At 42.1% G+C, this 21916-nt stretch overlaps 1 protein-coding gene and 1 pseudogene across 1 annotated transcript in view; both read left to right on the top strand.

Moving 5' to 3' along the window:
• MYO3A (myosin IIIA) overlaps positions 1 to 21162 on the top strand; it is a 229963-nt gene extending 208801 nt beyond the window's left edge. The window contains exons 30-33 of the mRNA XM_032396700.1: positions 6584 to 6690; positions 13173 to 13213; positions 14659 to 14802; positions 21045 to 21162. Of these exons, the coding sequence (XP_032252591.1) occupies positions 6584 to 6690; positions 13173 to 13213; positions 14659 to 14802; positions 21045 to 21162 (410 nt within the window). The remainder of the gene's footprint in view (positions 1 to 6583; positions 6691 to 13172; positions 13214 to 14658; positions 14803 to 21044) is intronic.
• LOC116627039 lies at positions 8867 to 10658 on the top strand (annotated as a pseudogene).
• Positions 21163 to 21916: the final 754 nt, after the last annotated feature.

The following is a 21916-nucleotide window of genomic DNA, read 5'->3' on the forward strand; positions in this document are numbered from 1 at the left end:
TGTCATTTGCAGATATCTTCTCCCATTCTGTGGGTTGCCTCTTTGTTTTGTTGACTGTTTCCTTTGCTGTGCAGAAGCTTTTTATCTTGATGAAGTCCCAAAAGTTCATTTTTGCTTTTGTTTCACTAGTTTTGGAGAAGTATCTTGAAAGAAGTTGCTGTGGGCAATGTCAAAGAGGTTACTGCCTATGTTCTCCTCTAGGATTTGGATGGATTCCTGTCTCACATTGAGGTCTTTCATCCACTTTGAGTTTATCTTTGTGAATGGTGTTAGAGAATGTTCGAGTTTCATTCTTCTGCATGTGGCTGTCCAATTTTCCCAGCACCATTTATTGAAGAGACTGTCTTTTTTCCATTGCATGTTTTTTCCTGCTTTGTCAAAGATTATTTGACCATAGAGTTGAGGGTCCATATCTGGGTTCTCTATTCTGTTCCATTGGTCTATATGTCTGTTTTTGTGCTAGTACCATGCTGTCTTGGTGATCACAGCTTTGTAATATAGCTTGAAATCGGGCAACGTGATGCCCCCAGCTTTGTTTTTCTTTTTCGACATTTCCTTGGCGATTCGGGGTCTTTTCTGATTCCATACAAATTTTAGGATTGTTTGTTCCAGCACTTTGAAAAATGTCATTGGAATTTTGATCAGGATGGCGTTGAAGGTATAGATTGCTCTGGGTAGCATAGACATTTTAACAATGTTTATTCTTCCGATCCATGAGCATGGAGTGTTTTTCCATCTTTTTGTGTCTTCTTCAATTTCTTTCATGAGTGTTTTGTAGTTCCTAGAGTATAGATCCTTTACCTCTTTGGTTAGGTTTATTCCGAGGTATCTTATGGTTTTTGGTGCTATTGTAAATGGAATCGTTTCTCTAATTTCTCTTTCTACGTTGTTAGTGTATAAGAAGTTGCGTTGTTAGTGTATAAGAAAGCAACTGATTTCTATGCATTGATTTTGTATCCTGCCACATTACTGAATTGCTGGATGAGTTCTAGTAATTTGGGGGTGGAGTCTTTTAGGTTTTCCACATAAAGTATCATGTCGTCTGCGAAAAGAGAGAGTTTGACTTCTTCTTTGCCAATTTGAATACCTTTTATTTCTTTTTGTTGTCTGATTGCTGTTGCTAGGACTTGTAGTACTATGTTGAACAACAGTGGCGAGAGTGGGCATCCTTGACGTGTTCCTGATCTTAAGGGAAAGGCTCTCAGCTTTTTCCCATTGAGGATGATATTCGCCGTGGGTTTTTCATAGATGGATTTTATGAACTTGAGGAATGTTCCCTCTATCCCTATACTCTGAAGAGTTTTAATCAGGAAAGGATGTTGTATTTTGTCAAATGCTTTTTCTGCATCAATTGAGAAGACCATATGGTTCTTCTCCCTCCTCTATTTAATGTGTTCTATCACATTGATTGATTTGTGGATGTTGAACCACCCTTGCATCCCGGGGATAAATCCCACTTGGTCGTGGTGGATGATCCTTTTAATGTATTGTTGGATCCTATTAGCTAGGATTTTGTTGAGGATTTTGGAATCCATATTCATCAGGGATATTGGTCTGAAATTCTCCTTTTTGATGGGGTCTTTGCCTGGTTTGGGGATTAAGGTAATGCTGGCCTCATAGAATGAGTTTGGAAGTTTTCCTTCTGTTTCTATTTTTTGAAACAACTTCAGTAGAATAGGTATTATTTCTTCTTTGAATGTTTGGTAGAATTCCCCAGGGAATCCATCAGGCCCTGGACTCTTGTTTTTTGGGAGGTTTTTGATCACTGCTTCAATCTCATTACTAGTTATTGGCCTATTCAGGTTGTCAGTTTCTTCCTGTTTCAGTCTTGGCAGCTTATAGGTTTCCAGGAAGGCCTCCATTTCATCCAGATTGCTCAGTTTATTGGCATATAGTTGTTGATAATAATTTCTAATAATTATTTCTATTTCCTTGGTGTTAGTCGTGATCTCTCACCTTTCATTCATAATTTCATTAATTTGGGTCCTTTCTCTTTTCTTTTGGATAAGTCTGGCCAGTGGTTTATTGATCTTATTAATTCTTTCAAAGAACCAACTTCTAGTTTCGTTGATCTGATCTGCTGTGTTTCTGGTTTCTAATTCATTGATCTCTGCTTTAATTTTAATTATTTCTCTTCTAATGCATGGCTTAGGCATCGTTTGTTGCTTTTTCTCTAGTTCTTTAAGGTGTAGAGTTAGTTGGTGAATTCGGGATTTTTCTGTTTTTTTGAGTGAGGCTTGGATGGCTATGTATTTCCCCCTCAGGACCGCCTTTGCTGTATCCCATAGGTTTTGGACCAATGTGTTTTCGTTCTCATTGATTTCCATGAATTGTTTAAGTTCTTCTTTGATTTCCTGGTTGACCCAAACATTCTTGAGCAGAGTGGTCTTTAGCTTCCAAGTGTTTGAATTTCTGCCAAATTTTTTCTTGTGATTGAGTTCCAGTTTTAAAGCATTAAGGTCTGAGAATATGCAGGGAATAATCTCAATCTTTTGGTATCAGTTGAGACCTGATTTGTGACCCAGTATATGGTCTATTCTGGAGAAAGTTCCATGTGCACTTGAGAAGAATGAGTATTCTGTTGTTTTAGGGTGGAATGTTCTGTAAATATCTATGAGGTCCATCTGGTCCAATGTATCATTCAAAGCTCTTGTTTCCTTGTTGATTTTCTGCTTAGATGATCTGTCCATTGCTGAGAGTGGAGTAATGAGGTCTTCTACAATTAACGTATTGTTATCAATATGACTTTATTTTGGTTAACAGTTGGCTTATGTAGTTGGCTACTCCCATGTTGGGGGCATAGATATTTACAATTGTTAGATCTTCTTGTTGGATAGACCCTTTAAGAATGATATAGTGTCCTTCTGCATCTCTAATTACAGACTTTAGTTTAAAATCTAATTTGTCTGATATAAGAATTGCTACCCCAGCTTTCTTTTGAGGTCCGCTGGCATGGAAGATGGATCTCCATCCCTTCACTTTCAGTCTGGATGTATCTTTAGGTTCAAAATGAGTCTCTTGTAGGCAGCATATGGATGGGTCCTGTCTTTTTATCCAATCTGTAACCCTGTGCCGTTTTATGGGAGTATTTAGGCCATTCACGTTGAGAGTGATTATTGAAAGATATGAATTAATTGTCATCATGTTGCTTGTGAAGATGTTGTTTTTATAGATTGTCCCTGTAAATTTCTGTTGTATATCACTCTTGGGGTCTTTCTCCTTTTATAGAACCCCCCTTAATATTTCTTGCAGGGCCAGCTTAGTGGTCACATATTCTTTCAGTTCTGCCGGTCGTGGAAGCTCTGCATCTCTCCATCAATTCTAAATGAAAGCCTTGCCAGATAAAGTATTCTTGGCTGCCTGTTTAGTACCCTGAATATGTCTTGCCAGGCCTTTCTGGCTTGCCAGGTCTCTGTGGATAGGTCTGACATTATTCTGATGTTCCTCCCTCTGTACGTAAGGAATCTCTTCCCCCTAACTGCCCTTAAGATGGTTTCCTTGGTTCTAAGATTTGCAAGTTTTACTATTACATGCCGGGGTGTTGGCCTGTTTTCCTTGATCTTGGGAGGGGTCCTCTCTGCCTCTAGGACGCGAATGTTTGTTTCCTTCCCCAGATTAGGGAAGTTCTCAGCTACGATTTGCTCAAATACATCTTCTAGTCCTCTCTCTCTCTCCACTCTCTCCGGGATTCCAATTATTCTGACATTGGAACGCTTCATGGTGTCACTTATTTCTCTGATTCTATTTTCATGGATTCTGAATTGTTTTTCCCTGGCCTCCTCTTTTCCCTTTTTATCTATTATATTGTCTTCCAGGTCGCTTATTCGTTCTTCTGCCTCAGTTACCCTAGCTGTTAGATTATCTAGATTGGATTGCATCTCATTGATAGCATTTTTAAGTTCTGCCAATTCAGCTTTCATTTCTGCCCTTAGAGACTCTGTGCTGCCATTAATTGATTTCTCCATTCTAGCTATTGTCTTCACAATTGCTAGCCTGAAATCCATCTCCGACATCTTGGTTATATCTGCACCCATTTGTAAATCTGCAGCATAAGTCATAATCTCTGAGTCTTTTCTATTTTGGGGGTTCCTCCTCCTAGTCATTCTGTTGATGGGTGTTTGAAGGAATGTATAGAGTCCAAATTATTGACCAGAACCCAAGCAAGATGCACCTGTTTTCTTGGGACCTTAGGGTTGCTGGCCTCTTGTTTTCCCAGCCTGTCTTCGGCAGGAGGGGCCTGTTGTGCTGTTACTCAGGCAACCCTGTTTGGGCGGAGTTGCCCTGCCCCCCTGTGGCAGGGGATGGGCTCAGCGGGAATCAGTTTTGGGGGCTTTTGTTCTCTGGCGGCTTTCCCTGGCGGCTTTCTGTATCTCTTCCGTGAGTCAGAGCAGAAGAGACCGTTTCCAACCCTCTGCCTCAAAGCAGAGAGACCGCAGTCTGTTCTTCAGTGAGCTCTCCAGGCCACACCATCTCCGTTTCTGTCCGTGCTACTATAAACTGCAGCATCCTGGCTTGTGTGCCCCTCCGCAGCGCCCCCAGTCCTGCCTCCAGGTCGGAGCACGTCTCTGCCCTTTGTGCTTCTAAAACCGCCAGCCGCTCCCAGTTCGCGTGAGCGACCCCGCCACTCCGGGTTTCCGCCCCGGGGGCTGCCCTAGAGTCCTTTCCCTGCTGCTACCAGTCTGCAAGTCTGTGCCCCGTCCGCAACACGCAAGGCTGTCGCTCACCGGCGTTGTAGGATCCCCACGTCCAGGCACCCTCCCGCTGCCGTTTATCCTCCGATATCTGCCTGCAGAATCACGGCTCCCCGCTTCGTACCTCGAAACCAACCGCCTGCGATATTCTGTTTGTAGAGATCCAGATCTTCTTACATCTCAGGCTGGTTTCGTGGGTGCTCAGAGTGGTCTGGTAGATATCCAGCTCAATTCCGGGGACCAGTTGAAATAGGGTTCCCTACTCCTCTGCCATCTTTCCTTCCCCCTCCATTTCTAGGTTTTCTATTCTGTTCCATTGATCTATGTGTCTATTTTTGTGCCCATACCATGCTGTTTTGATTACGACAGCTTTGTAATATAACATAAAGGCCAGAACTGTGATGCCTCCAGCTTTGCTTTTCTTTTTCAATGTTGCTTTGGCTGTTCAGGGTCTTTTGTGGTTCCATACAAATTTTAGGATTGTTTGTTCTAGTTCTGTGAAAAGTGCTATTGGTAATTTGATAGGGATTGCATTAAACATGTAGATTGCTTTGGGTAGTATAGACATTTTAACAGTATTTGTTCTTCCATCCGTGAGCCATCTGTGTCTTTCCATTTCTTTGTGCCATCTTCAATTTCTTTCATCAGTGTTTCATAATTTAAGGAGTACAAATCTTTTACCTCTTTGGTTAGGTTTATTCTTAGGTATCTTATTGTTTTTGGTGCAATTGTACATGGGATTGATTCCTATTAATTTCTCTTTCTGCTGCTTCATTATTGGTGTATAGATTTCTGTACATTAATTTTGTATCCTGTGACTTTATTGAATTCATTTTTCAGTTCTAGTTTTTGGTGGAGTCTTTCAGGTTTTCTATATAGAGTATCATGTCACCTGCAAGTAATGAAGGTTTTACTTCTTCCTTGCCAATTTGGATGCCTTCTATTTCTTTTTGTTGTCTGATTGCTGAGACTAGGACTTCCAGTGCTATGAGTAATAGTGGTGACAGTGGACATCCCTCTCTTGTTCCTGACCTTAGGGGAAAAGCTCTCAGTTTTTCCCCCATTGAGGATGATGTTAGCTGTGGGTTTTTCATAAATGGCCTTTATTCTGTTGAGGTATGTCCCTCTAAACCTACTTTGTTGAGGGTTTTTATCATGAATACATGTTATACTTTGTCAAATGTTCTTTCTGTATCTATTGAAATGATCATATGGCTCTTATCCTTTCTTTTATTAATGTGATGTATCTCATTGATTGATTTGTGAATATTGAACCACCTTTGCAACCCAGGAATAGATCCTTGGGTTGATCTTGGTGAATGATTTTTTAAATGTATTGTTGGATTCTGTTTGCTAGTATTTTGTTGAGTATTTTTACATCTATGTTCATCAGAGATACTGGCCTGTAGTTCTCTTTACTTGTGATGTCTTTATCTGGTTTTGCTATCAGGGTAATGCTGGCCTCATAGAATGAATGTGGAAGTTTTCCTTCCTTTTCTATGTTTTGGAATAGTTTGAGAAGAATAGGTATTAACTCTTCTTTAAATGTTTGGCATAATACCCCTTTTTAAGGATTTTCTGGTAGCTTTGACTCCTCTCCCCATCATCCTCTGAACTTCTGTATGCTATTCCACATTACCAAACTATGCATTTCTTTTCTTGCCCGGCTTTCCTTTCCGTTATCTCTCAAAACCCCAGACCACCAAACAATCAGAAGGAACGTGTGATGAGGAATATGATAAGGGTTGGTTGGGGGGCCAAAGTCTTTCCTCTTTCTCCCAGCTTGAACCCCTGTTGTATGTATATAATTTCTTATTTACCCCCAAAAGGAAGACCTTGCTTGATAATAGTCTTTGTAATTGAATACTTGTTTATGATCACCTTTCTTGTAGGTATCTCTAAAGAAGAAGAGCCAAAAATATTGAGACCCCCAAGACGGCCCCGGAAACCCAAAACATTAAATAACCCTGAGGACTCCACATACTATTATCTGCTACATGTAAGTGGCTCACTCTTACTATCAGATGGGAGCCATAGCGTCCACTAACACCCCTCTTCCTCCTGGTCCAAGCCTCCCCCACAGTCCTGTAAACCCCCTGTCCTCCAGCAGTCTTGTCTGCTGGTGCATTAATAGAACTAAGATGCAAATACCAACCCAGAAAGAGAAATACATCGTAACAGGAGAGGGACTCAGGTCAAAGGGTGAATTTAAGGAAAAGAAGGAAGGGAAGGATGAAGAAGAAGACATTTACTTGAGCACCTTTTAAATTCCAGGCCTAGAGGGAGGGGTGTTCACGCACACTATGACATCTAATCCTATGAATAGCCCTTAAGGTGGTGTCCTCTCACTAGTCAGGACTCAGACCCAATAAGCACTCCAGAGCTGCCAGGCTTATTAGCTACACTCAGGTCTTCTGACTGTGCAGTTTACTCCCTGTGTGCAAGCCTGCCCTTCCTCTCCATGAATGCCGCCGTCATCCACTGGTGGGACCCGGACCAAGAACCTGGGAGTCATCCTGGATCTTGCCCTCTCTCTCATTCCTGACATCAAATCTGTCCCCTAAAGCATGGCTTCTCCTGGCCAAGGCTCACTCCTATTCATGCCCTGCCTCTGACCCACGAGCAGCACTCTACTTCAGACCATCATCATTCCTCACCTAGGATATTCCAAGCTTCCCATCATGGCGTCTCCAGCCCCTACCAGAGTGTTTCTCTAGACCATCTTGTGAGTGGGTTCCTCCCTTGATGATTCCTCTGAGAGCTCAGCAGTTCCTTCAGCAGGAAGTCCAGACATTGCAGAGGCCCTCCCCATTGGCCCTGGGACTGCTCTTCAACCCCCTCTCCAGCCCCCATATCCACAACCCACCACTAACTGCCTGAAACCCTGCCAGACAGGGCCTTTCTCTCACGTTCCTTAGTCCTTTGCACCTGCTGGTCCTTCCCTCTATAATGCTTATTCCCTCTTCCACTCCCACTGCCAAAGGGAGAGAGCAAGGATTCTCTGCCCCCGGAGAGTGCTTCCCATCTGTTGGAATTTTCCCCCACTTCTTGGCAGAAAATGGAGCTCCCGCTTGACTTCCAAGTCAAACAGCCTCTTAGTCCTCCCCCCTCTCTGGGGGTTTCTCTCCAGTATCTTTGGAAGGCTCCTCTCCACCTTGGTGTTGCCTCATGTTCAATCTTGGACTCTCTTCTCCTCTCATTTCTTCAGTTACTACTGATTCCCAAATCTTTACCTCTGGCTAGATCTCTCTCCACATTCAGATCCCAAACTGGCTAGTGTTTGTTTCACATACTGCACATGGATGTGCACAGACATCCATCCACACACACTCACACACACATACACACACACACACACACACACAGCTTTGTTGAGATACGTCACATACCGTACAATTCACACACCCAAAATATACAATTAAATGGTTTTCATTATATTCAGAGTTGTGCAACCATCACCATAATCAATTTTAGAACATTTCCATCACCCCAAAAAGAAACTCCAGACCCATTAGCAGTCATCCCCCATCCCCTCCCTCCAGCCCCAGGCAACCACTCATCTATTTTCTATTTGCCTGTTCTGAACATTTCATATAAATAGAAATGCGTGACATGCGGTCCTTGTGAATGAATGACTGGCTCTTTTCACAACCAGTAATCAGAATATTATCCTGACTTCTCCCCCTTTCTCATCTTCCATATCCAAAAACCTACCTCTTAAATATCTCCTGAATTTCTGTTTCTCTCCACACCATATGCTCACAGCTTCCTCCAGGCCAGCATTCCCAGTTGATACTTCTGCATCTATCCCCCCTCTTACTGTTCTCTTGTTTTGCTCCCCTTCTTGTTAATACATCTTTCACACTGTAGTTGGAGTTGTGTTTCTAAAATTAACATCTGGTCGTGCTACCCCTCTGATGGAAAACCTTGTAATGACTTCCTAGTGTCCTATGATAGAAGGGCTGGTTAACATGAGGGCCTTGCTTACCTTTCCAACCTCAGCTCCTGACATTCATTCACCCCTTTTTCTCTCCTCTCCATCCATTTCCTCTCATTAGCCTGTACCTGGTCTTCACATTGTCCATAGGCATTGTCCCTATATGCTCTGTCCTCCACCTAGAAACTACTTCCTTTTTCTATTCTCACCTTGTGGGGACAAAATACCCCCATCCTCGATGTCTTTTTCTTCAGGAAGCCTTCCTGATACTCCCAAATCTCGAAGGAGCTCTTCCTGTGTCCTCCCTAAGTGGTCCATGCTTCCATGTCACTACGCTGTGTCCTGCCAAAAAGTGACCAACGTTGTTTTCACGAGGTCAAGGAGTTTGCCTGTTGCATTTAGCTTGACACATAGTCGGCGTGCAATAAATATTTGTGGTACAAACGAGTGCAGTGCAATGTGAGTGAAATACAATTAGAAGTAAATCAAGGAAGCGAAAAGTCCAGATAGCTCCATTTGACTATTACTTTAAAAAATCTTGATAACAGACTTTTTTCTGCCCACCCCAAAAGGAAGCACATAGCCTGACATTTTTTTATGTGGTTAAATAGAAAGAAGAACAGAGAACAAGATTAGAAATTACCAGACATTCCCTATTAACTCTGAATATAAGTGGTAAAGGATGCTCAGTGACCTTTATTAACTGCAGCCGAATGACCATTGACCATGAGGGTTTCAACGACAGATGCCACTCTTGATATGAGAATTTATAAGAGCTTGAAATAAGGTGCATGTCTGTTACTGACCACCGCCCGCTCAGCAGGAATCGTGCAGCAGATCCTGAGCCTCACAAATGAGTCCCTGCTCTCAAGAAGTTGACTTTGCCTTCGTATTATTCTTTTTTAAATGAACGTAAAGGGTTTAATACCTCTTAAACTATCAGTGACTGGAATCCTTTTTATAACCCTAAGTCTTGAAATCTGTGGCTTCTGTGAAAAATAAAGCACAGAAACCCAAGATACCAGTATAAGCGACAACATCCCATGTGTTCATATTTATCTGGCCCTTACCCAAATTTGGGGCATGACGCATAGTGGAATCTATAGCTCTGAGGGGACCCACGTCCTTTAACCAGGAAAACACTTTCTGGAATTTCGGCTCCGCTGTAGTTGCTCGGAAGTGGGCACCAGTGGGCGGGGCGGGCTACGGCTGGGCGAGTGGGACACGGAGGGGGTGGTAGCCACTCCCACGGCTGCCTTGGCCGCCTGCCAGGACAGGTGCATCTGATGTGACCAGGGGGCCGAGGAATTGTACGGAGCCAATAACCTTGGAGTGCTGAAGATAACCATCTGCAAATCCTGCCTTAAAGCCTGTAGACAGACATATCGGGTATGATCCTGTTATCATCTTGATTAATGCGATTTTATGCAAAGCCAAGGCCTTACAGGCATCTTCTTTTCAGTACTAAAATAAACATGCAGGGACAACTCTGCACATTTTGTTTGCTTTGTGTAGCATTCCTAAGGTGGTGGCGGCTTCAAGGTTCAAACCGGAACACTGACCCTGATGACTTAATCAAATATACCAAGGAGTGGGATGTCTCCAGCATGTTTGTAATTGCTTCTCTAGAACAAACTGCCATTTTTTATTGGCATTTTTTACTTTCCTGTGAGTAGAATGACCGATGACAGCAGGAAAAAAAGAAACTCAACTTCATTTTGCTGTTGAAAGCGTTATTATGATCTAGCTATGGAAAACTCTTGCTGCTTCCAGCTGTCATTTGGGAACATGATGACACACTCCTGTGCCTCACTCATTACAGTATTTGTCCTTACATCAAATGTTCAGGCAATTAGAGTGACCCTGAAGATCAACGGAAAGCTCTCCTTTTGGCCATCTTGAGTGGCTTACTGATAGAGAGCACCATGGTCTACTTCTTCCAGAGGATGGAATGGGATATAGGAAGTGTTGTGCCATCTATAAAGCTCAAGACTTTTGAAGAGTTGTATTCTTTATTATCTGTGGCATGACCAGCAGCATCCAAAAAAGAGAAGACTAAAACACAACCAAGCACCTCACTTCTGTTGAGCAAAGTGAAGCAAGGATTTGGATACAGTTCCTGAAAAAAGAAAGCAATGGTTATGGTATTGGAAACCCCCCAAAACTGCCACGTCTCACCCCCCTCCTCATTAAGAAACAACCAGACCACATAGCGATACCCACAGACACAGGGAATGTTGCTATAGGGAATGAGGTATGCAACAAGGGAAGATTTTTATGCATCATAGGCAACTTCCGCTAAAGCATTTGAATTGAAAGAGGAACATGAACTCATGATTCATACATAATAAAAGATCTGTGTATCAAAAAAAAACCACTTTTGTAATTTTAAATGGTTTTCATGAAACTCTTTCTAAAATATACTACACACTATACCATCTTTATCTCCTTCTCGCTCTCTCTTCTTTAACTCTACAAGAAACTGCCACTAGACATTTGCTTCTTTCTTTTCATTTCAAATTTCAAGTTAGTGATTTGTCATTTCAGAACTATCGCTGAAAACATTGTTTGTTTTAAATAAATGTCACTAATATTAAGTCCCAGGTGATAAGATTAGTATTGTATTAAATCCTCTCCCTTGAGGGACAATATGCTTCCGTCTTCATGATGAAGAATGCAGTTTCGTGCGTCCCTTTTGGCCCCAGCTGCCAGGACACTGAGGGACAGACATAAGGCTCCATCCTACACTTTTGCCCTCTTTGTTCCTTATTTACAACTTCCACTTTATTACCTTGCTTGTGTAATTGCTTCCATGATAAACCACCTTAAATAATTTTTGGAAAGATATATTATCGAGTGATAGTTCACTAGAATATTCTAGCACAGGCAAAAGTGAAATAAGCATAAGCCTGGACAGTATTCACTCTTCTAAGAATTCCTGTAACTGAGAACCAAATTATATACACTGCCTCCCAGAGAGAAATGTTGATCCCAAAGAAAAGGCAGAAGGTTATTTGATTCGTGGTGGCAGAATTTAAGGGCAGAAGGTCATTTGATTCGTGGTGGTGTAAAGGGGATCTCCGTCACTCAACAGAACGCCATCATTTAAACATAACTTTGGATTATAGAAAATGATTACCAAGAACAAGAGACATTTTTTTCAGATAATGGATCAAGGAGGCAGGACCTCTGTCATATTAAAACAACAACCACAACAAACACCACCTGGGGTGCAGGGATCATTCACTAGGCTGTTAGGGGCCATTGTACCTATGGTGGCAACATGATTATTTGTGAGCACCTCCTGGCCCGGGGCATTGGATCAAGAATGTAATAGGAAATAGGAAGGAGGACAGGAATGTATTTGGTGTCCTGCCCCTTACCTGGTTACTTCTTGAATGATCCACTCCCAGACTTGATACCTTTAACATTCCCTTCTCCCTCCTCCACCCACTAAAATACCAACCAAGAAGAAGAGATGAAACTATGAACCATTTGACTCATCTGACATTTTAGTGTATTACAAATGATAAATCATGAGAAAAAATGATTTAGCATGCCTAAAAATACTGGGGGCAACCTTCAATATTTACAAACCATTGTTAGTTGCCATTTTTATTGTCTTGCATTTTTATGGAGCAGCTTGATATCTGCATTAGAGTTCCCATGATTACAGTATCCTTAGCTTGTTCAAGGTGAGTGTGCAATTTGTTCTCTGAGCCTAAAAGACAGACAGGCTCTTGCAGCATATAAATAGGGGAGTCCAAATACCTTGCACCAGCACACATAGTGAAACACATTACTAGTGTTACAATACAAAAGGTGATACTGCTTTGTATGTAAGGTAAAATGAAGTACCATTTCCTTAGTGTTCAGATTGAAGCATTGATTAAAAAGTATCTAATTAAATCCAGACTCACGTATTCTGATTTGTGCCTTGATACATCAAGTTCTCAACTGGAGGAAGAATTTGCAAATGAACACATATATCATCTATGCTGTTACTTTTATGCCATAAATGGGCTCCTATAGGTTAGTGAAGTCACACTTCTATTCTTTGTGGACTGTTGCACCTGCCTTCGCTGTCCACCCATCTGCTTTGCCAGCAGACAATGATGACATATAAGCGAGACATCAAAGCAGCCTAATCAACCTGCCTAACTCACAGCTGCATGTGTGATAGAGAGACAGGTTTTCCAGGAATTCTGACATGTTTTCCCATTTGTAGGTAGATCTTGTGTATACTGCTCACTATGTGGTTAACTCTTTTTTTTTTTTTTGGCATGGAATGCAAAGATTAATTATAGTCCAGGCCTGGTAAAAAAATAATCACAAATTCATAATTAGCAAATTTTGAGTGAATTATATTTCATTAGATTTTTAAAACATGCTATCCACTTGCTTATTTCTAAGTTAGCTTTATAGGAACAAATGTATTTATATATTAAGATTATAGTAAATATATCAATTATTTTCTATTAATCAATTACATTATTTTAATCATAATATTATATTGATTTTTAAATTTTTTCTGTTCCCTTTAGAAGTCAATCCAAGAAGAAAAACGAAGACCAAGGAAAGATAGGTAAATTATTATTTCTAGATTTCAGTGTCATCTGAATATAATTATATAAATAATAATTATATAAATATATATATTTATATAAGTAAATATATATAAATAAATTATATAAATATAATTCCAAATGTTCAAATTATGATTGAAAATCACCTTTTTAAAAAAATCATCTATTTTATGTGGATAGATTTGGAAAGTAGCATCCTCTCAATACATTTATTTATGTTATAAATATATGCTTTATATGTAATTTAGAAGATCATCTTACCTATTAGAAATATATTGAGCTAGCATAGTATGAAGCATACATTAAGAACTCAAATAGTTTATGAATGAATTGTATTGTCCCGGTACAGAATTTGCTTTTCTCTGTCCATTGATATGCTTTTGATCAGACAATTTGAACACGCTTGTGTCCATGAACTTTCTTTCCCCAAACTCCTTTGTTTTTTGTTCTTCAACACGTGCTAAATCTCACTCCTTACAATGTTTATGGGTTTGTCAGGTAATAAGGTTTGTGTAGCCTGTAGGTGTGGCAACTTAGGCTCACACTATTCCCCTTTTCCTGGAACATTTCAGCCCACCAATACTTTCCTATTTTAACGTTATACCACTATTGCAATTAACTGACTTCCAGAGAGTGCTAATAACAATCAAGGGTTCTTCTGTTAAGCACCAGTCTCACTGAGCTCTTGACTTACGTATCAGTGGCATTCTGAAAGTTCATTTGTAAATTGGTATCTGTAACTCAAAAAGCACTTTTCCCCAGAAACACTGTAACACTTGGTCGTCTTCCAGACCTCTATCTGTTTACCTCATATGAAGTCCCGTCACAGTACAGGTACTGAGCACCGCAGGAACCAGAACGAGTGTGAGTAAGTCCAAGAATTAAGATGGTCACAGACACACCCCTGTGTGTATATCATGTGCAGGAATTAAGTTTTAACTTAGCACAGAAATTAGCCCACTAAAGGCCAACCGTAAGGAGACGACAGAAAGTAACCTATGAAGGAAGTAAGGTAAGATCATGAAACATTGTGTGCATCAGTGTACTTAACGGATGGCTGAGAAAATCGGAAAATGCTATGTGTTGGCACATAAAGGTCAGTTTTTCTCATATGGCCCAAGGGTCAGTTGTAAACCCTGTCCTAGACTGGCCAGACGGAAACTTTGTAATCACTAGCTCTACTAGTTTTGTGCCACGGTGTATGAGATGAAGTCAGGAAAAACTGCTCCAGCAGCTAATGTTCTCATAAAGGTGAGAGATGAGGGTTTTGTTTTTCTTTTTAACTTATGGTGTATACTGTTTTATGCATTCCAAGACTCCTCTTGTTTCTGTTGACATGTAGGTATTACTTTTAAATTATACAAGGTAAAGGAAGAAAACCAGTATCCTATAAGTTTGAGTAAAGTAGATTGAAACTATGATGTGTTTATGTGTTTATTTACAGTCGGGGAAAATTATTAGACCTGGAAGATTTCTATTATAAGGAATTTTTGCCCAGTCTTTCTGGACCAAAGGAACATAACTCTAACTTGAGAGAAGGAAGACAACAGGGAGAACACCAGCATCAATGTTTTAATGCTAATGAAAGGTAATAAGCTACCTCCTAAACAACAGCATCTTCCACATTTTACTCCCAGTTCCATTTCTAAAGCACTGTCACTGTGTTTGGACTATAACAAAATATTCTCACCGACTATTGCCTCTTAAGATGATGTGTTGTTTACAAGTAAACTCAGGGATTATGGTAGGGTATTCAGACAACCCAGTTTCATACCTGTTTTCTTGGTGTCATTGTTAATAGTACCCTCTTTTAAAAGTAACTCACTTTGGGGGCACCTGGGTGGCTCTTGATTTTGGCTGAGGTCATGATCTCATGGGTTGTGATATCAAGCCCCCCCCCCACGCCCACCACCCCCTCCCCCATGGCAGGCTCGGGGCTCAGCTGGAAATCTGCTTCAAGATTCTCTCCCTCTGCCCCTCCCCTGACTTGCAGGCATGTGCGCGCGTGCTCTCTCTCAAATAAATAAATCTTCAAAAAAAAATTTTTTTTTTTTTTTTAAAGATTTTATTTATTTTTTTGACAGAGAGAGACACAGCGAGAGAGGGAACACAAGCAGGGGGAGTGGGAGAGGGAGAAGCAGGCTTCCTGCAGAGCAGGGAGCCCGATGCGGGACTCGATCCCAGGACCCTGGGATCATGACCTGAGCCGAAGGCAGACGCTTAACCGACTGAGCCACTCGGGCGCCCCAAAAAAAATTTTTTTTAAATTTAAGAAATACCTCACTTTGGATGATAAATTATATGGTCATACTGATTACAAGCAATAAACCGTATCCAAAATCTGTGTTTAAGTTCTAACCAATGTAATCTTAAACACTTACTGGCTTCTCAGTTATGCTGTGTGATTTCTCAGAATCCATGACATCAGACCAAAATAATATCTGGAAGAAAGATTCATATGGAAATATGTGGGGCTTGGGGGAGATTTTTTTAAAGATTTTATTTATTTATTTGAGAGAGAGAATGAGTGGTGGGGAGGGGCAGAGGGAGAGAGAAAGAGCGAAGCAGACTCCTTGCTGAGCAGGAAGCCTGATGCGGGGCTCCATCTCAGGACCCAGAGATCATGACCTGAGTTGAAGACGGACACTTAACTGACTGAACCACCCAGGCACCCCAAAATACGTGTTTTAGATTTGACTTCTCAGTTCTCCACTAACTTTGTTTGACACTAAGTATCTTAAACCATTTGTAGCTTACTTACTACTTTGGGAATTTTTTCCCCAAAAAAAACTCTTTGTGAATTTGAGGGCAAATTCTTTGAATTTGAATTATTTGAAATTGAAGGCACAAAATAAAGTGGAAACCTGATATACAAGAAATGGGAGTAACGACAGGCAACGGAAAGCTGTTCTTCCAAAATCCTAAGTGAACATCTGTCAGCCTCGGGCACTCACAGCCCTCACTGTCTCTTATACAGTATGACCTGGCAGTTAAGAGAAGAGGTTTTAGAGTCAGTCAGTCTTAGATTTGGATCCTGATTCTGCCACTTGGTAGTTGAGGGACCTTGCTCATGTTACCAGACCTCTCTAAGCCTGTTTCCACATCTGGAAAGGTTTCACTAATAACTACCTCACTACGTTGTCAAAGAGATTAAGTGAAATGGTGTATGTGAAGCACTTAACAGCAGATGTGGCATAGGGGAGAGGTTCCAGAGATGGTGGCTCTTTTCATCTTTATTTGCTTTTATAGAATCTACTTGATTTCCACCCCTTGTCTCCAAAAGAAGATGTGTTTCTTCCATCTTGAGATCAAGAACTGTAACATATTGGTGGAGCTTAGATGTTCTAGTCTAGTCACAGGGTTCTACACAGGAAAATAGCAAGTGCCCAGAAAGATTAAGTGACTTGCCCCAAGTCACACACTGAGTTAGCAAGGTTTTTCACTTCCTGCTCAAATTGCTTTCCACTGACTTACCTGTTTCCCATTTTAACAACCCAATCTACATCCTCTCTAGTATATTCTTTCTCCCCTTCCCCCAAGCACAGACACACATCTGCTGTAAAAGCATTATATCCCTGAAATACTGCCTGGGCTTCCAGCGGTATCTGTGGACGTGTACTTAGTAGTCACTAGAATGAGAATGCTAGAAGCTAGCATTGGCTGAGTGCTTCCTTTGGGCTGGACGCTATGCTGTTCACCCATTTAATCCTTATAGCAACCTTGTGAGGCAATTCCTCTTACTGCCCCATTTTATAGATGAGGAGGCTAAGTCAACAACGTTTAATAACTGCAAAGTCACCTAGATAAGAAGTGAGGGAGCCAGAATTCGAACACAGACCTTTTAGAGTTTAGAGTCAATGACGTGGACCACTACTCTTTATTGCCTCCCCGTGCAAAGACCTGTGCTGGGTGCTTGAGGAAGGAGAGGACACAACGGTGCACACAGTGTCATCCTTATCGCCAAAGAGCTTGACTCTAGAGAGAAAGTAAACGATCAAACAAAGCTAAACAAGGTAACTCCAAGAGGGGATTTTTCTAAGCTAAGGAAGACTAAAGAGTCAAAACTACAAATGCCCTAAGTAAACCTTGATGAGACCCTGGATTTAAATAGAAAACAGGTGATGTAATGAGCACTGGGTGTTGTGTGCAACTGATGAATCACTGAATTCTACCTCCAAAATAAATAAATAAATAAATAAATAAAATAGAAAACAAAAGAAACAGAAAAACAGCTCTAAAAGACATTTGGGGACAATTAGAGAAACTTGGCATCAAACTGTATGTTGGAAGATATTATTGCAGAAAGAATATATATATATAATTATTATATACATTAAATTACATGACAAATATATATCTTATTATATATAAGTATACTGTTTTATATATTTATAAGTAAACATATTATTCTGATAATATTTTACATATTATATATACACCCCTGTGTGTATATCATGTGCAGGAATTAAAACTTAGCACAGAAATTAGCACATACACACCAGTACTAATGTCACCCAGGAAGGTGTGAGTAGGTCTGAGAATCAGGGACCACAGCAGTGATGAAGTTGAGTGTTTCATGGATTTTAAATGAGTAAAAGTAGTAGCAGGTAGTGATTAGAGAATGTCATTAGAAAATAACAGAACTGATGTCTCCCTCATCTCCTCCTAAGGTGAGTCTTAGTGGGCTCTCTGTTGAGCAATACTGAGAAAGGTGGGGTTTTTAAGGCATGGCCAGATTTTAATTATGACAAGGAGATATAGGGAGGATGGTAAGGAATAAAAATAAAATGGAACAAGAGTGCCTTGGTTAGGGGATAGGAAAATCATGAAGGAAGCATCAGCAGAAAAGAGACAAAGGGATACAATGGGGCAAGTATGAGATTTGAGTGATGTGGACATGGATTTGAATCCTCATTCCACTCCTCACTTGCTCTATCAAGTAGAACCAGTCCGTTTCCTCATCTGCAGATCGAGGCTAAGGAGAACCTCAGGTCTTGCCATGCTGTCCTTAGAATTAGAGATAATGTGTGTGGTGTAACTGGCAGAGGGTTGATACTCAGTATTCTCATAATAACAGAAATGAGCTGAATAGGTAATGAGAATTCAAGTCAGTTAATCAGAAGAGAATGATCACCAGCCCCATAGATGCCCATGATGATGCTACCCAAAGACCTTCCCTGTCAAGTATCCACTGAATTCAAAATGCTCTAAAGACCTTCCCAATGGTGTCTTTTTTTTTTTTTTTAATTCCCTATTCAGAATGGACCAGAATAAGGGCATATTCATCTGCAAGCAAAAGTCAAGCCCTCTCCTTTCATTATTATTTTCACTGCTTTGCGTATACCTTCAATGACCCTGCCCTTTTCTCCCTCAGTTATAATCAATTGGCAAACCCCAGTGCTGGGTAAACCCAACTTTCTACCCAATCCATTCCATAAACCCAAGTCTCTGCCCAATCCTCATACCCGCACCTACACAGCTGTACATGGCCACACAAAAACACAACCAAATCTCACTCAAGCTATATGAGCGCAGACCTGAGCCCTTGGCGTTATTTTGTCATACTTTATTTCCCTAAAATTCCACTGTCCCACTGTCCAAGTCCACTCTTTCAAGACCCCTTCCTCTCTCTCAAACCTTCAAAACCTCCTCGCTTTCACCTTCTTTCCTGTTTTAATGAGAAAATATAGAGAACAGACACATACTCCCACTGCCAAATCTACCACTTACCCATAGACTTCCCTCAGTTTACTACAGATGACTGTCTGTCCTACCTAAGGCCAGACCTTCCTGTTGTGCACTGAATCCAGGTCCTTCCCTCTGCTCAAGAACATTGTCCTGCAGTTATCCCCTCCCTTTTCTGCATCTTGAATGTTTGTCCTCTTTACTGCATCATTTCTGACAATCTGTGAACATGATGCAATTGGACCCATCGTAAAAAACACCCTTGACTCAATCCCCCTTCCAAACCCCATGTTCCTGCTCTTCATGATAGCAAGAGAGTTACACGAGAGCGATCCTTCCTTCTCAATGTTCTTGCTTCCCATTCTCTCATGGGCCACTGTACTTAGGATTCCCTCCCCAACACGCCACAGAAACTGCCCCTACCAAGGTCACAAATGACCTCAGTTCTGCCATATCCCATGATCTATTCTCAATCCTTATCTTGTCCTATCATTTTCTTCATTGTCCTAACATTTTCTTCATTGGCCTCCAGGACAGTACTTCCCTTGATTTGCCTCCTACCTCGCTGGCTGCTCCTTCTCATTCTCCGTTGCTGATACCTCCTCATTTCATGGACCTCTTAACATTGGAGTGTCCCAGTCCTTTGCTTTATCAACACATACTCTCTTGACCTTAAATATCATCTGTCTACTTAAAATTCCAAAACTGAAATCTCTAGCCTAGATTAGGATTTATACATCCAACTGCCTATTCATTATCTCCTCTTGACTATCTAATAAATATCTCAAACTTTACAAAACCAAAACCATAATATTTATCCCCCTCGCCCCAAAAAATATACTCTTCCTATAACCTTCCCCATCTCGTTAAATGGCAACTTCACGCTTCCAGTTGTTTAAGCCAAAAACCTTGGAGACATTCTTGATTCCTTTCATTCACAACCCACACCCAATGTATCAGCAAACTCTTTCAGTTCTGCCTTCAAGTATGACCAAAACCTGATCAGTTCTTTCCTCTTCTACAAACCTCATCCAAGCCACTCTCAGTCTGGCTGGGACTATTGCAATATCTCATAACAGACCTCCTTACTTTACTTACTTAAGCAGCCAGATCCTTTTATGAACCATTCCTCCACTCATATCCCTCCACTCTCTGTCTAGGTCTAAGTAAAATTCAAATCCTTGCCATGGTCCCAAAGCACTCAATTTTCTGCCACATTATCCCTTCATTCCTCCTGCTCTCAATCCTTGCTATCCCCCCCACCACTTGCTTACTTCATTCAAGCACGGTGGCCTCCTTGCTGTTCCTTGAACACAAGACACATACTGTAGTCTTGGGGCCTTAATGCTGGTTGACCCATCATCCTGGACTGACCTCTCTTCCCCAAGAGATCTGCCTGCTCTCCCCTCCTCATCCCTTCAGGTATCTTTTCAAATGTCACCTTATCAGAGAGGCCTTTCCTGGTCACCCTCAATGAAATTGCTTGTACAGGAAGACACACACACACACCCCCATCAGTCTTACCTCATTAGCCCGCCTTACTTGTCTGCATAGCATCTCTCACCACCTGGCATATTAAGGTTGTCAATGGTCCTCTCCCACACTAGATTAAACTCCATAAGAGTAGGGACTTTTGTTCACCTTTAGCCTACACTGATGGCTAATACTTAGTAGGTACCACATAAGTAAATGAATGCATCTATGTAGCTGCATAAGGGAGCATCTTTTTTCCCCAGGCAAGTTGCAGAATCTAAAGGTAAAGTTGGTAGACTTTCCCAGCGGTAAGTTCAGGAAAGGCGGCCCAACAGCCTCCTTGAAATAGCTGAAAGGGCCCAGAGCTAACAGTGGTTGATGAGATTTGGGAGGAGGGCTTCGGAGAAACGTTTGAGCAGTTTTAAAATGCAAAACGAGGGTTGTCTATTTAGGCACTTTGAATTTTCCTGCTTGACCAAAATGTGTTAAAAAAAAAAAAATTAAGATGCTAAAACCTGCTGAGAAAATTATGCAGCTGCGTTTGGCCACTATCCTGATGTTTTGAATGTGTGGCTCTTAACTGCCTGCAGTTGGTCGGAGGTGGGAGGAGCAGAACCGCCTAACTGGGTGGGCGGGGCGGCGCTCACTCTCGGGCCCTGGGTCTCGCTGCAGGTGCTGGGCGGAGGAGAACCAGGAGCAGGAGGAAAGCGACTCCACAGCCAATCCCTACGACTACAGGAGGCTCCTGCGCAAAACCTCCCAGCGGCAGCGCCTCGTGCAGCAGGTGTAGCCCGGCTGTTCTGGGGGCCATCCCATGGGAATGTGCGCGAGACTGCGGGGCTTTGCAGGGGCCAAGCGGGAGACCCTCGGACGCTGGCACCACAGGGAGCTGAAGCCGCGGCCCTGACCTTGGCAGGGGCTGCGCTCGCCCCTCGAGTGCCTGGGCCAGCCTCTCCGAAGGCGGAGAAGTGAGATCTCTTCGGACGCCGCGTCTCCGCGCTCCGACACCCTCTACTCCCACCAGCCCGCCAGTCGGGGCATCCCTATCCCTGGCCCCCTGTGTATCTCTTTGTTCACTCATTTACAACTCCTGTGGACCCGACTGCGCCTGAGCTCTCGCCGATCCCTCCCCTCTCGTTTTGGATGACTTCAAAGATCTCTTTTTCCTTGGAAACGGCTCTCCCAGCCCCGCGGAACACTCGAGGACCGAGCAAAACAAAGCTCGGGTGGGAGGAGAGGAGAGGGCGTGGGAAGCTTTGAAGATGAACTTCATCTCACACTCGCGCTTTCCCTTCCCGTGGTTATTGAGCTTATTAAATAAAGAAAGTGCCTTGGAAAGTCCGTGGCTTTCGGGGCTGGTCCCCCGATATTCCCCTTTAGGGCTGGACTCCTCCTGTCCAGCTCTGCAGGTGCAGGTGCCCAGGCAGGGGGGCGACGGTGCCTGTTGTCTCCACCAGCGAACAATCCCGGCCTCCAACCATCCCAAACATACCATCTAAGTTAAAACCCAGGTCTTGCGACCCAATCATGGCCTCGGGACAAAT

The sequence above is a fragment of the Phoca vitulina genome, unplaced genomic scaffold (assembly GCF_004348235.1).
Source record: "Phoca vitulina isolate PV1807 unplaced genomic scaffold, GSC_HSeal_1.0 scaffold93, whole genome shotgun sequence".
Taxonomy (NCBI): domain Eukaryota; kingdom Metazoa; phylum Chordata; class Mammalia; order Carnivora; family Phocidae; genus Phoca; species Phoca vitulina.